Source organism: Equus caballus, chromosome 4 (genome assembly GCF_041296265.1).
Source record: "Equus caballus isolate H_3958 breed thoroughbred chromosome 4, TB-T2T, whole genome shotgun sequence".
Lineage (NCBI taxonomy): Eukaryota > Metazoa > Chordata > Mammalia > Perissodactyla > Equidae > Equus > Equus caballus.
The window spans coordinates 98,753,830-98,771,071 of record NC_091687.1 but is presented as its reverse complement, the minus strand read 5'-3'; the positions used below and the strand labels follow the sequence as shown (position 1 = coordinate 98,771,071).

The 17,242-nt window shown below is 36.9% G+C and overlaps 1 protein-coding gene across 4 annotated transcripts in view; it reads right to left on the bottom strand.

Annotated features, from left to right (window-relative positions):
- The window catches only part of AGK (acylglycerol kinase), an 87,091-nt gene that overhangs the window by 45,140 nt on the left and 24,709 nt on the right, over positions 1-17,242 (bottom strand). For all 4 annotated transcript variants that reach the window (XM_023639840.2, XM_070266020.1, XM_001498120.5 and 1 more), the window contains 4 exons: positions 14,335-14,374; positions 11,548-11,627; positions 6,666-6,741; positions 705-797 (listed from right to left, as the gene is read on the bottom strand). In XM_023639840.2, the coding sequence (XP_023495608.1) occupies positions 705-797; positions 6,666-6,741; positions 11,548-11,627; positions 14,335-14,374 (289 nt within the window). The remainder of the gene's footprint in view (positions 1-704; positions 798-6,665; positions 6,742-11,547; positions 11,628-14,334; positions 14,375-17,242) is intronic.

The following is a 17,242-nucleotide window of genomic DNA, read 5'->3' as shown; positions in this document are numbered from 1 at the left end:
AAAAGGTGGTCAGAAATGAGTACAGATGTGAATTATGGTACCCAGGAAGGAATGAGTGGTGGTAAGAGGGGCTTCTGTACTGGGCTCTTTAGGGGTTTCCAATGTAGAATGAAGGTTCTAGTCTGCTGTAGGGAAAAGAGCACTTCCAGGGCAGTGTACTCAGTGCCCTCAATGGACAAGGTAGCATGGAATTTTAAAACAAAGGCACACGCATGAATCTGAACATGTAGACTCTGCCTCTGAATGTACTATTTGGAGATAACGCTGCATGTGGCGGAAATGATGTGAGAATGGGAATCTATTTTTTTTAAAAAGAACCTTTATTTAACTTTATAAGAAATATTCCTCATAGTTGAAACTATGATTCCATAACAAACAGGGCTACTTCACAAGAATCTCCAGAATTTACATAAAAAGCTTATCGTACCCACCACCATTTTATCTCCAGTTTTATTCAATTTTATCAAACTTACATTTGACAAAACAAAAACCCTTCTGTGTGTTGGGTATAGAGTTTACTCAAAGCAATGAAATAAGTGTATGAGAAAAATTAATGCTACACTTGTTTCAGAGTAACAATCCTAAAAGAATGGATTACAAAGAAATAATTTCCTTAAATTAGAACCACTTTACGCCACTGCTCTGAGATCTAATTTCCATTTTCCTCACCTTCAGAATGGTTTCAAACAGAAAAACAGCCATACCTCCTGCAATGTCCCATCTCCTCCAGCAACAATGATCACATCTGTGTTTTCCATCAGTTCCAGGAGTTTCTTGGCTTGGCCCTCATAATCTGTCTAAAATACAAAGGAAGCCTTTGGTAAATTTATCATCCTAGGGCCACAGGGTCAAAGGTTTAAAAATATGGGATATTTTCTTTAAAGTTTTAATTGAATCTTTTCTTAAATTCTACATAATTGATAGACCTGAAAAACTAAATAGCTATTGAAGCAATTATGTATAATTTTTATAGTTTTATATTTTTAGAGCCAAAGGGACCTCAGAAATCATCTAGTCAGCTCCTTACTTTAAAAATAAAACTCAAATCCATTGATTTGTCTCAGTTACAGAGTTAGCTGGTCCAAGGACTCATTTCCAGCCCAGAGAAGATTCTATTATATCCTTTATTCAGGGCTTTTCATCTGAAGCAGGAAGGCAAATGTATATGCAAATAGGGAGAAGCAGATGTAATGAAAAGGGCACAGATCTGGGAGCCCAAGAGACCTAGATTAAATCCTAACTCTGCTACTTTTTAGCTGAGTGGCCTTAAACCCTCAGGATCTTAATTTCCTTATCAATGCAATTATGTGTTGGGGGAGGGGGAAATAATAGCTTCCTTGTAATACTGTTGTAAAGCAGTAAATAAAGCAACTAGCTAGGCAGCTGTTCATAATTGGTACTGTACTAAATGCAAGGAGGTTAGTATTATTTTGCTATGTCTGTAGATATAAAGAAGTACAGGTATGGTTTAAAGCAGGCAAAAAACAGTACCTAAGCCTCACCATTTGTATTGAGAATACTGTATCTCAGACACAATGACGACCGAAGGAAGCACCTAAGCCACGACCTCTGAACCCAAACACTGAGTTTTAATAGACACAGTGCAACTCATACCAAACTAAGGAAACGTTCCCTCCAACTGACACTGTACTAGACACACTAACAGGCAAAAATGAAGGATTTGGATTTCAGATGGGCTAAAGCACCTGAGCCAGGAAGTCACAGTTAACACAGAGGAAAAAGGATGTCCCTAACTAACACCAGAGAATTTTATGATGAACAGTCCTACTTTTATCCTAAAAATGAAATCCCTGGCTTTATAGTTATACATTTGCAAATATTTCATTTTTAAAAAAAGAATCTATGTCAGTCCTTATTAAAAGGATGGTTTGTGAGCAGCCCAAAACAGGTGACCATTGGGAATCACCATGGGTTGGCAAAGAATGAGGCATTTCAGACTACCCTCATCTTCAACAGATTACTAGATCTGGGAAAGGAGACAGACATTATTTCTGATCTGCAGCAAGGCACCTGGCAAGCTATTTGATAATATCCTTGGGGACAAGGTGGAGAAAGGCGGAAACAATATGCTAGAATATGATTAGGTGAATTAATTACTGATCAAATGTCTAAGCTCAAAGTGAGATGCTCAATCAAGTGACATTAAATTGTAGGTAACTTTTTTTTTTGCTTTTTCTCTCCAAATCCCCCAAGTACATAGTTGTATATTTTAGTTGGGGGTCCTTCTAGTTGTGGCATGTGGGACGCCGCCTCAACACGGCCTGAGGAGCGGTGCCATGTCCACGCCCAGGATCCAAACTGGCAAAACCCTGGGCCGCCGAAGCAGAGCGCACGAACTTAACCATTTGGCCAGAGGCCCGGCCCATGTAGGCAGCTTCTTAGTGACATTTCTTCAGGGCTCTCTCTTCAACCTTTTTCTATATAACCCTTTATCAACAATGGAGATGAAAGGTAATTTACTGCATATGTAAATGATACAAAGCTGATGATCTTGCCCCTCCTTACTCCTCCAACCTCATCCTCTCACTCTCTCCTCTTGCTCATTCCACTCCAACCACACTGGCCTCCTCACTATTGCTCAAACACCCAAGCACACTCCTACCTCAGAGCCTTTGAATGTGCAGCATGCTTGCCCCCCGTGAAGGTGCATGACTCATTCATTTCCTTCAGGTCTCCGTTCAAAGGTCATGTCATTAGACCAGCCTTCCTCGACCTTCTGAACTAAACTAACATGCCCATGTGCCTGGTCCCCTTATCCTGCTTGATTTTTCTTCTTGGCATTCATCACCATCTGACAAATCATATGTTTATTTGTATGTTTCTTATCTGCATCCCTTCCTTTCACACTTTGAATGGAAGTTCTGAGGATGGATAGGGAAAGTTTACTTTGTTCATTCTATATCCGCAATACCTAGAACAGAGTTTACCTCATAATAGGCACTCAATAAATATTTTCAAAAGAGAAATTAATAAATATGAATAAGTATATGAATGAAAGACCCAAAATTCAAAAAGATCTTGACAGAGTAAACAGACCATAATTTAAAAGAGTACATTAATAGATATGACACATTTGAGGCTCTGATTTTATTAGATGAAAATTCCAAATGAACCAAAAGAAGGATAAAAAAGAGTAGCCTAATGATGCAAAAAAGTGAATTGAGACACTACCCTTACACCTTTCACAAAAATTAACTGAAAATAGATCACAGACCTAAATGTAAAATAGAAAACTATAAAACTTCTAGAAAATAACACAGGAGAGGATGTAGGTGATCCTGGGTTTGGTGATGAGTTTTTAGATCACCAAAACCAAGATCCATGAGAAAAAAATTGGTAAGTTAGACTTCCTTAAAATTAAAAAAACTTCTGCTCTATGAAAAACACTGTTAAGAGAATGAAAAGATAGCTTTAAAAGACAGCATAAGAGGGGGCCGCCTGGTGGTGCAGCAGTTAAGTTCCTGTGTTCCGCTGCAGCAGCCTAGGGTTCAACAGTTCAGATCCTGGGCGCAGACCTACGCACTGCTTATGAAGCCATGCTGTGGCAGGCATTCCACATATAAAGTACAGGAAGATGGGCATGGATGTTAGCTCAGGGCCAATCGGCCTCAGCAAAAAAGAGGAGGATTGGTGACAGATGCTAGCTCAGGGCTAATAAAAAAAAAAAAAGACAGTGTAAGAGAAAATATTTGCAAAACATATATCTGATAAAGGACTTGTATTCAGAATATACAAGGAAATTTATAACTCAACAATAACAAAACAAACAGGCAACAATGCAATTAAAAGAGCAAAGATCTGAACAGACACCTCACAAAGGAGATATACAAATGGAAAATAAGCAAATGAAACAATGCTCAGGATTATATGTCATTAGAGAACTGCCCATTAAGACAACAAGAGACCACTACATACCTAATAAAATGGCTAAAACTCAAAACATTGACAACACCAAATGCTGGTAAGGATGTGGAGCAATAGGAAATCTCCTTCATTGCTGGTGGGTATGCAAAATGGTACAGCCACTTTGGAAGGCAGTTTGCCAGTTTCTCACAAAGCTAAGCATACCCATACAATATAACAGAACAACTGCACTCCTAGGTATTTACCCAAATGAGTTGAAAAATTACGTCCACACAAAAACCTGCACAAGAATGTTTATAGCAGCTTTATGCACAATTGCCAAAATTGGAAGCAACCAAGATGTCCTTCAATAGGTAAATGGATAAACAAACTGTTGCACATCTACACAATGGAATATTATTCATTGATAAAAAGAAACGAGCTATCAATGCACAAAAAGAAATACCACTGAGGAGCCCAGGAGAGACCAGCACAAGATCAGCTATGAACACAGACTGCTGACCAATAGAATTATAAGCAGAAAAACAGTTGTCCAAGGCAGTTTGTAGTGATAATTAGTATACAGATAAATTTATCAACAATTACAGTAAATGTTAATGGATTAAATGGTCCAGTCAAAAGGCAAAAAAAAATTGGATCTTTAAAATATCCTGTTTTCATGCCATTACCAATGATGCATCTAAAATACAAGGATACAAAAAGGCTGAAAGTAAAGAGATGTAAAAAGTATACCAGGCAAAAACTAACCAAAGTCAGCTAGTATAGTTACTAATAATATTAGATAAGATAGACTATGGTAGGATCTATGACAGAGTCAAAATGTGAGAAGAATGAAATAATTTGAAACTTGAGTGCATCTACTGACATGGTTTCAAAATATAAAATGCAAAAATGGACAAAACTACATAGAGAAGTAGACAAATCTACAATCAGATTGGGAGATTTCTAACACCTCTCTCTCTGAATAATCTATAGTTAAAACAGAAAAAAAAATCAGTAAGGACATAGAAGATTTGTGCCACACAATTAACAGATTTGACTTAAGGGATATATATAGAACACAGTACCCAATAACTGATAAATTTTTTTTTTTTAGGCATACATGGAACATCTATGAAAACAAACCACATGGTAGGCCATAAAACAAGTCTCAATAAACGTTAAAATACTGGAATTATATAGACTACATCCTTTGACCATAACATAATTAAACAGGAAATTATTAACAAAAAGATTTGGAAAAACTGCAGATTTGGAAATTTTAAAACATACCTAAATAACTCATAGGCCAAACAAAAATCATGATGGAAATATTTAGAAATGAATCATAACGAAAATATAGATCAAAACTTTTAGTATGCAGCTAAAACAGTAGAATGAAATTTACATCTTTAAATAAACACACTAGGAAAAAAGGGTGAAAATTAATCAAATAAACATCCAAGTTAAAATGTCAAAAAAAGAAAAAAAGCAGAAAAAAAATCCAAAGAAGGTAGAATGAAGGAAACAATAAAGACAGACAAGGAGTTAATGAAACAAACACAAATGAGAGGATCAACAAGCCAAAAAAACATTTCTTGGCAAGGATTAATTAAACTGATGCACCTCAAAAAAAAAATTGTGCACCTCTCACTAGACTATTGAGAGAAAAAAAAATGAGGGCACAAATAAACAATATTAAGTATGAAAATTAGATACTACAGATATTATAGAGATTTAAAAGTTAAAGAGGATAAAACGAACAATTGATGCCAATTAATTTGAAAGCTTAGATGAAATGAACAAATTCCTTTAAAAATTTACCTTACCAAAATTAGTTCAAGAAGAAATAGAACTTGAGTACTTCTAGAGCCATTAAGGAAATTTAATATAAAAAAAAAAATGTCGCCTCAAAGAAAGCTCCAGGCCCAGATGGTTTTACTCCTGAGTTCAACCAAACATTCAAAGAACAAATACTACCAGTCTTACATAACATTCTAGGATCCCTCATATGTAGAGTCTGTAACATGCATCACAGGTACTCAAATAAACGTTAATTTTCTTCCCCTTTCTCCCATCCCTGGAGGCAGACAACTGGAAGACCCCATCTCAGACAAGGTGGAGAAGAGAGTTCAACACTACATGGTAAATTGGACTAAATGACTTGTAATCTCTATGATTTAATGAAAGGGGGTAATATTAAAAATAGATAAACCATAGACTTACAAACATGTTAACAGAGTGATTTTCACCAAATACATGTACTTATGTATACACCACACACGTTACTTAAAAGTCAACAAAGCAGAGTCTTGAGGCATCTTCTGAAATAGCACATTTCCTTCTACCTTATTTTTGTCCCCTTTTCTTCTTACCTAAATCTTGCAAATTCTAAAGCTTTACCATTTAAAATTCCTCATCAGAGATAATTCCTCACCAGAGAGAAAATATTTGCCTGTCTATGGAACTACCAAGAAATTAAACTAATTTTTAATGTTCAAGAATTCTTACAGCTACAACAACTTTCATCTTCCAAAAGACAATGATTCCACATCCTATCTTTCAGATGAAAGGAATCACGTTCATGCCTCCATCTAATTCTATTCTGAAAACGAAAAGCTGACAATGCTTTGAAAAAACAAAATTGCTTTTATTAATTATCAGAACAAACACACAACATTGATTTCTCTGTTCTTGTCTTCTTAAGTGATTAAGTGACTTCTGCTAAGAAGTCAAGAGAAGAGGATATGTTGTAAGGAGTGGTAACCTGGATAAAATCAACACTCTGGAGCAGTTCTCACCTTAACAACAGTCACGTCCATGCCAGATAAGTGTAAAATCGGGGCAGCATTTTTTTCAAATAGAGTCCTGGCTTTGCTGTAGACAAAGGAAAAAAATACAAATATTTTAACAAAAGTTCTCAAGAGGAAGAAGAAAAATCCCAACCATCTTCTCTAGAATAGAACAAGAAACAGACTAAGGAGCACAGGTTTCCTTTATTTGTTCAAGGATAGGAAGTTTAACAACGAGTGATGAGTTTCTATGGATAGAAACGGAGACTCTTTCACGCTGGGCCTCCAGGAGTTACCCTTTGTCTAACACAACCAGCTCTTATCCATTTGGGATGCTTACAGTTCACAGTGGTTCCTCGAGACGAAGAATGTACACTAGATACGGCTCCATGCAGGCAACAGTGTTTGATTCCTTCAACACATATTTACTGAGCACCTACTCTGTGCTAGACACAGATTTAGGAGCTGGATACAGTGGGACGAAGCAGATAAAAATACTTGTAACTTAAGTATAAGGCATTAAGTCCTCATGGAACTTATTTATATTCCAGTGGTGGAAGGAGAAGAATGTATTTACTACAACATTTTTCAGATGGCCTGAAGGAATGATTGAACCAAACAGATATTGCTTAATTCTAAGTCAATGGACACAACCTTTGGGGTAGAAATACATCATTTTTAACAATTTCAAATACTACGGGTATCTCTATCTTTTGACTTTTAACCTTGTAGTGAAATCCCTGGAGAAAGAGCAAAATTCTTTTCCATGAAGACAGAATTTCTGCTAGGAAAGGAAAAAGTTCAAAATTACCTAATGTAACTATTGGATACTCAGCAGCTTGTCCGACATTCCCAGGCACAGTCATGCCCTTCTCTGTGCTGCCCTATGACTCCACACACACCTCTGTTAGAAGCTTTCACATAGCACGATGATCGGTGATTTGTAAAATAGTCTTTGGGACTAGATTGGAAGTCTTGCAAAAACTGACACCAAATCTTATTGACCCTTGAATCCTGGCCTCTAGCATTATGTTTGCCACACTTAGAAGATACTCAATAAGTATCTGATGAATTAACGCACAAATGAATGAATGAATAAACTCACCCTAAACGCAGACGTGAATTCTGAGGAAAAGGAAATGACACAATTGTGATGTCTTGTAACAACAGAAATGATTAAACAGGCTTACAAGAGTTTGCGTGTTTTAAAAGTATCATGCACATCATTCTGATAGTGACTCTTGTTCAATTTAGGTCAGGATTCAAAACAACAGCCTAGGAATCAAGGAACACAGAAGCTGCAAAAAGTCCCCGCTGGCATAGTCTCAAAGTTGAATAAATGCTAACCATACAATCAGTTGACTTGTCTTTCACTCAAATATTTTCAACTATCACATCAGAAGACAACAAACAAAAACTAGTACTTTCAAAACAATCAATGCCAAACATCTAACATTTACATCCACATTTACTCAATCCTCTTTCAAAAAGATTTTTTTTTTTTTACCAGTGATACATGCTTTGACTTTCTTCAGAATACTTTATACTAGAAAGAGATGCAAAGGTAGATAATGAGGAGCATGTATAGTTAGAGATAGATCAAATTTAACATTCTTTAAACTAAAAAGAATAACCACCAATTAGCAAACAGAAGACAAAACATTTTTTATTGTGATTAAAGTAGAAATAGAGAAGCTTGGACAAATTTTCAGAAGAACCATTCAAAAGAATATCTCACACCAAGGGCCTACCTGAGCAGGTAATAAGCAAACTAAACAAATTTCCATACCTTTTCTATGGCTCTGAATGCTTATCAGAATAAACATGAAAGGCTAAATGGAAATGCCTCCTTCCCTGCTCACCATTTCTGGGGCTTAACTCAACAATAACGGGCTAAGCTAGTGACACTACAAACATTTCTCCTCCCAGGGTTGCTTTCATTACTAGATTGATAAGAAAGGATCACTTAGAAGTGGATCACATCTATCTCTGAGAAGCAAAACTCTGGAGAAGTCTCAGTCTGCTATATTAATCACTTCCAACCAATCTGTAAGCTCCTCCAAGTTAGCTGAAGATGTGAACATGTGGGCCTTTCTGTGATGTCATGGCTACAGAAAATCTCTAAAATGAAAGTGAAGACATTTTTTTTCCTTCTTCCATATAAAAAGCTGAAAAACAAGTGTTACCAGTAAGAAATGCATCATTATTATATAATTAAGGGTGAGATAGCACCAGAGCTAAATAAAAACTTTAATACTTAGAGCAATTTCCAGGTTCACACACACAAAAAAAAATTTACTCCTTAACATATTATTTATTTATGCTAAACACAGTTACCTTATTTCTTAAAGCTCTTATGTAGTTTTAAACCAGTACTACATAATGAAATAGCTACATGATAAATCATGAATTGTGTCAGGACAGAGCCAAAATGACAAAAATAGTCAATTAAATAGTGAAAGCTTTCAAAAAAGATGCTGGAGAGCTTCCGAGTGGTTGCTTCCTGGAAGAATGTGGGCATTCACCTTGTTAAAGGGGACAATGAATTTAGAAAAGAAAGACTTTCCTTAGCCTCACCTTTAGATAAAAATATTGTACTCTTATACAAGAATCCACCTTTAAAAATGCAAATACATTTACATGTAAAAATGTAAGCAGAACCTAAAACTGCTCTAAAAGTAGTTTATTAGTTTTTTTAAATGTACATATCTCTTAGAAGTAGGAACTCAAAATGAATGATTATAGCTTAAACAGCCATATATTTCTTCATTAGAATGAGCAAGTTACTAACTTACTAGGTCTCTAAAGGAATAGGACTTAGAACAGTTAAATTATGGTAGGCAGGAGAGGTACAGGCACCTTTGGGAAGAGAGGGAGAGCAAAGTAGAGAATGTTCTCAACCTAGCCTATGGTTCAACAAAAACAGCAGCTTTATTTCTTTCATCCAGTGCTTACTATGAAATGGAAATAATGCTAACACTTCTTGGCATTATCTCATTTAATCCTAAAGGCATCTATTCCATATGGTAATTTTATAATGTGTGTGCTATTACTTTTCCCATTTTACAGATGAATAAGCCGAGGATTTACGAAGTTAACTCTCACAGTATCATGGAGCAGCAAAGAGTATAAAGACCTGGTCCTTCAAACTCTGAAGCCCAGATTTCTCTGCTAGCTTCTGCCATAGGTCACCACTGACTATTCAGTTATCTTGGGTGTTTTGACTGCGTTATTAGGACCCGTCCATTTGTTGGTATTAAACAAGAATGATCAATAGGCATTATGACTGGTATGTTTATAGGGGAGGCAAGTGGCTCCAACAAAGCCAGGCAAATATGATTCAATTCGGCAGAGGACTGAAGCCAATTTAGACAATCTATAGGTAAATATCTTAAACTACTGAATTACAAAGAAATAAGTCGTCACTATCTGTGAAACCACACTCACTGCCTCCCAAAAAATGGTGAGAGAAATTTATTTCAGAGCCCCTGTGGTTTACTTCAGACAATATTAACCTTATAACTTACAAGCTGGTCCAAACTATTCTTTTTGTGGTTGTTCTTGTTATCTTAATGTCTTCTGATTCAGATCTTATAGGATCCAATCTAATATGTATTTATTAATTTACTCATCCTCAGAAAAGACAAAAAGAATTTTTCTGGTCATTAGGGAGAAAATAAAAAGTATCAATCTTTTTTCAATTCTTACTATTTTTTTAAAATAACTAAAAAGTCTAAATGATTTATTCTAAAAGCCATCGAGGTCTTTTTATTCACCTTTCCAACTGATTTGCATCTAACTAATACTGTAAAAAAAATTGTTTTGCTCACTGTAGTTTTTTAATATTCATAGACTTTTTTTTTTTTTGAGGAAGATTAGTCCTGAGCTAACTGCTGCCAATCCTCCTCTTTTTTTTCCGAGGAAGACTGGCCCTGAGCTAACATCCATACCCATCCTCCTCCACTTTATACGTGGGATGCCTACCACAGCATGGTGTGCCAAGCAGTGACATGTCCGCACCCGGGATCTGAACAGGCGAACCCCGAGCTGCCAAAGCGGAACGTACGCACTTAACCGCTGCGCCACAAGGCCAGCCCCCTGCAGACTTTATTTTTTAGAGCAGTTTTTAGGTACACAGTAAAAATGAGCAGAAAGCACAAAGAGGTCCCTCATACCCCTTGCCCTGCTACACACACACACACACACACACACACACACACACACACACAGCCTCCCCCACTTTCAACATCCCACATCAGTGTGGTACATTTGTTACACTAAATGAATATGGACACATCATTACCAACTAAAGTCTCAACTATTCTTCACACCTTAATTCCTACAATTCCTCACATGACTGTTCCAGCCCAGCCAGAGCAGTTTACTGACTGTCCTATAACAGAGCAACAGACACAACTGGTCACTCCTGTCTCCAGGCCCCTGGCCCTGGGCCACTTCCTCAGTTGGGAAGACTGTGTGTTCTCCCTCTGCCTACCTTCAAGACCTAGGCTCACTCCTTTTGGAAAGAATGTTTCTGATCTCACAAGTCCACAGTGCTCGTGGCCATCTCTGAACATCTGGTAATAGACAAGGCCTAATAATTTACATCATAGCAGCAGGAGTTGCTCCCAAGGAGGCAGATAAGACTTGTTTGAGAGTGTTAATTCTGGAATGATTATTAAACTTCAATTAGACAAGTTTGCTAAGCATCAGTTAGCTTTACAGTTATATCTCATTAACCATTATTTCTACATTACAAATGAATCTTATTGCTGGAAGGGAATGGAACCTAGTTCTTCCGATTCCATACAATCCAACCAGCTGCCTGATATTCTGTGATTTTTTTTCCCTTAGACAAACTGATTATGTAACAAATCACACACTGAACTACCCTTTGCAAGCTGCAGGATTGAGAAAGACGGTTGCCTTCTTCACTTGTGCATTGGGAGGAATGAGTTGACTGCCAAACACCTAAAAAGGAAAAAAGAAATGTTGTAACTAAATGTCCTTTTATCCAGTTATTGATCACATATATTCTTTCATTCTAAAAGAATTTACTTCCAGTAGATATGCTATTTACTCTGGGGAAAAAAAATATTCATTATTTCACATTGACAATAACCATAAACAACAACAAAAGTGTACCATTATTTATACAATAAATAAGACAATAAGCTGAATTTTGTATTATAATAAAAAATCCTGCTTCACCTACTAGAGGTAAGTAACTTTTCTTTTCTCTATAAAACGTGGCTAGGTTTACTATAAACACATAACTAATAAGGCCACAGCCTATCAGAAGGGAAATTAATCCATTTGTCTTTAGTTTTCAGAGTATCATCTTTTTCTCCTCTTTATTACTAAAGCTCACTCATAAAGAACCTTATGCTACCAATTAATTTTCATATCTTTATACATATAAAAATAAACCTAATACTCTGCCTCCTCTTCTTTGCAACCTTGTATAACTAAATAGCATCAACTGGCACAAGAAATGTCATTACTACTAACTAAGCACCTAGTATTTGCCACTTTCGCACACATTATTTTTAGTGCTCAAAAACCTAGGAGGTATTAAATATTCTCATTTTAATAGATTAGAAAATCAAGATTCAGAAAGATTAAGTCACTCAAAGTCACACAGTTAATAAATTACAAGCCTAAAATTTACATCTAACTCCAAAACCCAAACCTCTTCTACTCCATCAGCTCTAAAGAGCATACAATGGATGAGGCAGAATGAAGAGGCACAGAGGACTAGATGTGAGTCAAAATTGGAACTTTTGGGACCTATTGCTATATAACATACGGATGAGAGAAGATGATCAACAAAAAGAATGAGAGCAGGAAAGCACCAAAAAGGGCTAAATTTCAAGTCTTAGATGGTGGGGAGAAAGTCTGGGCCAAGAAGGCAGAATTCAAGTACAGAAGTACAAAGTAAAGAGAGGAGAAAAATGAAAGTTATAGCAAGATTTTTCTTAAATAACTGACTCTAAATCCACAATCTCCCTGACAGTCCCTTGGGGATCCTTTCTCTCCACTCTCTATTTCTTGCTTTAAAAAAATAAACTTGTTCTGAAGACTTGAGAAAGATGTACTGTTTCTTTGTAAAAAGCTTCTGGTACATTATAAATTTCTACTGTTTTCACTCTTACTGAATTAGACCTTAACATTTTGCTGCCAAATCTCCAATTATAATTTGTTCTTTTTCCATCCATGCTATTTCTGGAATGTAGTCAGAAGTTATTTAATTAAGCAGGTTCTCTGGCCTACCAGGTTCCAGATCTACAGTTTCAGATTGTCCTCCTCATCCTGGTTCCTTAGTCTCTAGAATTCTTACCTACTTGCAACTCAAGTCTCATGTTTACAGTTGGTTAAGGAGTTTATGTAAGACTATAGTGAGTTCAGTTATGTGAGATTAAAAAAAATCATATTCTTTCAAGAATTTAGGCTGTAAAGGGAAGGACAAAAACAGGAAAAGAAACTAAGGGAAGCTATAAGGATGAATTCACTTCCTTTCGTCACATGAAGAAGCTAAATGTGTGCTGGGAAGCGGAGAACTAGAAGGCTGGGAAGAGGTACATATATGAGAGGGAGGACATAACTAGAGGAACATGGTCTCTGAAGAAGTAAGAGGAAACGGAACTCGGAACAGAGGTGGAGGCATTTACCTTAAATAAGAAAGAGAGGACCCTAAAACCCCTCTTCCTTAAAGAGAGAAAGAAAGGGTTCCCCACCCAAGAGAATTTTCCAGTTACCAATGGAAAATTAGCTTGGGGTGGAAATCACCTCAAATTTAATATTAAAGTTTATTTGAATTGATTTCCAAAACCACTTAGAGCCATATGAGATAAAACAAACAAAAAAGTAACAAATTCTTAAAACGCAGATTCAGAGAGGAATTTATTAAGACTATTGTCATTGTCACCCAGGAAAAGATTTCAGAAACAAACATGAGGTTTGCCACCCTACTCTCCTACTAAACACATCATACCTTTATCATTTTTTACTTCACATGTTTCTTTTTTGGTTATTTCTGATATTATAAGCTTAAATTATATATAACAAAAAGGCAACTCAGTCATGAAAATTCATCTGCAAGCTATAATGTACAAATCTGGAGGGGAAGGAAGAACAAAAATGTGACAAACTTGAAAGGATTCACAATTCAACTATAACTAACACACTCAGATGTATGAATATTTAAGTGCAGTATCATGGGACTGGGATAACAATGCACATGGTATGAATCAGTTGGGCTAAGGAGACAGGCTTTAAAAATATGAATCAACAGTTTTAAGAAGAGTTGACTTTGAGCGGTAACACCTGCTCTGAACTGATATCTTTGGGGATTACTTGGATCGGGAATGATAATTTGGATTGGGGACAACCACAGCCACGAACAAATTCCCAGGGCTCCAACCAGTCCGCTTCTGTGTTTTTAGGACTAATCCAGAAGTAAACAAGTCGAAAAGGGTGGGCGTTAGCGCTGCTCTTCACCAGATGGTTAGCTTCCTCGAGTTCTATTCAGAGCTGGCTCTCAGCCTGATTCATCCAAATAGGAGAAAAAATACCCAAACAGCACTGATGCAAGGCACTGTGCAGGACCGACCAGCCTGAGTTTTCTGCACAATGGAGATAAGGCGGGTTTTAATTCTATCACAGTAAATGGCATTACCTGAGCTTCTTCACAGGCTGCTCTCCTTAGGAGGTTATCACTATTAAAGTAAACAAGAGAGAACGAATATTAGCTTTAATACGTAGGTTGAGATCCAAACAAATAAAATTTGTTTTCTTTTTTGAAAATATGTTTAACTCTTCCCTATAAAATACCCAAGTGAAAGTTTCTTAAAAATCTGTAGCAAATCATGGGCGTATTTGAAAAATATTTTCCCTGAATGAAATCCGGTGTTAAGTGTTTCCATATCATGGTGGGCAGAATAACACCCACTCCCTCTAAAATGGCCACAGCCTAATCCTCAGAACCTGAGATTATGTTACCTTACTTGACAAAAGGGATTTTACAGAGATGATTAACGTAAAACGTGCTCATGTGTTTATGCCATTTATACCAAAGGAGTACTTTAAATGGCTAATTGCCGACCTGGCTCCAGAATTTTCTCCTCTTACGAGTCAAATCTAACACATGTTGCTAGCACTGCTAAGATCATGATTTCAACTTGGTTAACAACAGTTAAGAGAACTAATACCCAGAAAGGATGAGCAATACACAATTTATAGCAAAGAATTAAAAGGAGAAAAGGGTTATTTCACTTAAATTCTCTTTCTAGACCTTTTTCATAACATCGAAGACCTTGAATTTTGCATTTTTACAGTAATTCTAATCTAATTTTGATATTTAAGGTTGAACTAAAAGAAATCAAACAACCTTTTGCTTTTTGCCATAGTTGCAGTCAAAGGCTGCTCAATGATTTTCTTCCACAGCCAGGCTGGAGAACAACCCCTAGATTTCACAGAGCAGTCAGCTTCAGTAAGAAAGCACTATCCAAGGGGAAGCACCAGTGCTGCCCATCTGAAACCTCAGACAACGTTCCATTAAAATAATGACGCCAGTACCTCAAAAGCACATGCTGTCCTATAACAAAGATTTTAGCAGGACCAACCCCTTGTGAAGTCTGGCCCACAAGCTGCCTTTACTGCCAGGGTCAGTCCCCCCTTGTTTGAGCGACACTGCACCACTATGACCCTGTTGCAAAAGGGAGCTGTACAAGCTTCTCTCCCCTCCCCCACCCAAGAGTCACAAATATTCATGTTTTGCTCTTCTCCCACATGTCTCTCCATCAATTGCTCTCAGTGAATCATATCAACAAATATGTGTATATATATATATACACACACACACACACACAAGATGAGGTAAACTGAGGACACAAACTAGTAAAATATTTAAAAATAATTAACACGTCGATAACCCTTTATAGTTGACTTGATTACCTCACAGTCATGACCTTCTATACAATGATGAAGTAAAATACTGAATCTTCAGTAATCACTGGATCACGAAACAAAACTAGGTTCCTTGTAGTAATCTGGGCATTGTCACTGGATCCCCCGGTACTGGGCTAATCCTCAGTCCAGCTTCCACACTACCCCGAGGGTACCACTTCCAGCCTCACATGACTGTGCTCCTCCAAACTCACTTGCTTTAATCTTTTTTCCTAGTCGATGAAATAACCCGTGTCTCCGATCTCTTATCCTACGAACCCAGCCTGTGGAGCCTCCTTCGGGTCATGAGTAGACACCATCTTCCTTACTGCATTTCAGCCACACTGATTCCTATGGACCCAGCTGAAAAGAGAATAGCCCCAACTATATAGACGAATATGGGTATTCTTGGATCATTTTTTCCTAAATTCTTTTTTGCTAGAAGTAAAATTTTGATGGTTAACTTGTGATTAAGTACATCATTAAAGAGCTCAGCTCTCTTGAGCTTACTAATCCTGCTTGATTCATCAGAGTGCTATTCAAAATCAAAAGATTTCTTGATAGTTAATTCCTTGGATCTTAACGTACCAAATGGAATATGCTGTCAACGCCACCTATGAGAAAGCCAGACTATGTACCAATTTAGATACTACAAAAGAAAATCTCATGATAATCACACTTAATTTTTTTAAATATCAAAAATGCTATTAATCATCTTGATCTTGCTCTCTGAACCAAGCCATTTCTAAAAATCAAACATGTCCTCAAAAAAAAGGATTGCTCCCATTGATATATTCTAATAGTCTAGAGCAAGCTCTGAAAACTATTTCAAAAAAGAAATTCCAAAAAACGTTTCAGTAATGGCAGCATTATTTCTTATAATTTCTCATTCGCTTATTGGAGTAAGAGAAAAAATAGCTTAAATTTCATAGAGCCAGACACTATGGCAGCTGTTTTCATAAACCTTTAAACTTTTTAACACCTTGCAAGGCAGGCATTATATTCTCATTTTACAGATGAGGAAGTTGAGGCTCAGAGAAGGAAACTGACTTGCCAAGGTCACTAAGTGGGTGAGCTGGAATTCAAACCCATGCCAACCCGACACTAAAGCAAATGCTTTAATGCTTTTTCTTCCTAACTGCAGACAATACTGAATGGGCAATACTCATGCAGATGTATGCTTTACAGCACACTTATTAAATTAATCACCTTACTTCCTAGTCTCTTCTAATATAACTTTCTTCTGTTTATTTTTTATTTTATTTTTTTAAGATTTTATTTTTCCTTTTTCTCCCAAAGCCCCCCAGTACATGGTTGTGTATTTTTAGTTGTGGGTCCTTCTAGTTGTGGCGTGTGGGACGCCGCCCCATCATGGCTTGACGAGTGGTGCCATGTTCGCGCCCAGGATCCAAACTGGCAAAACCCTGGGCCGCCAAAGCAGAGTGCGCGAACTTAACCACTCGGCCACAGGGCCGGCCCCCCTAATATAACTTTTAAAATTTACCTTCACATAATGTTTTTATAAGTTCAGGTGCGAAAAGCTCCCAAAAGTAGTTGGTGAAACAAACTCTTTTAACACAAAATGTCAGGTATGGTACAATGAACAAGATTTGGTCCTGACCCGAAGCTGCTTAGGATCA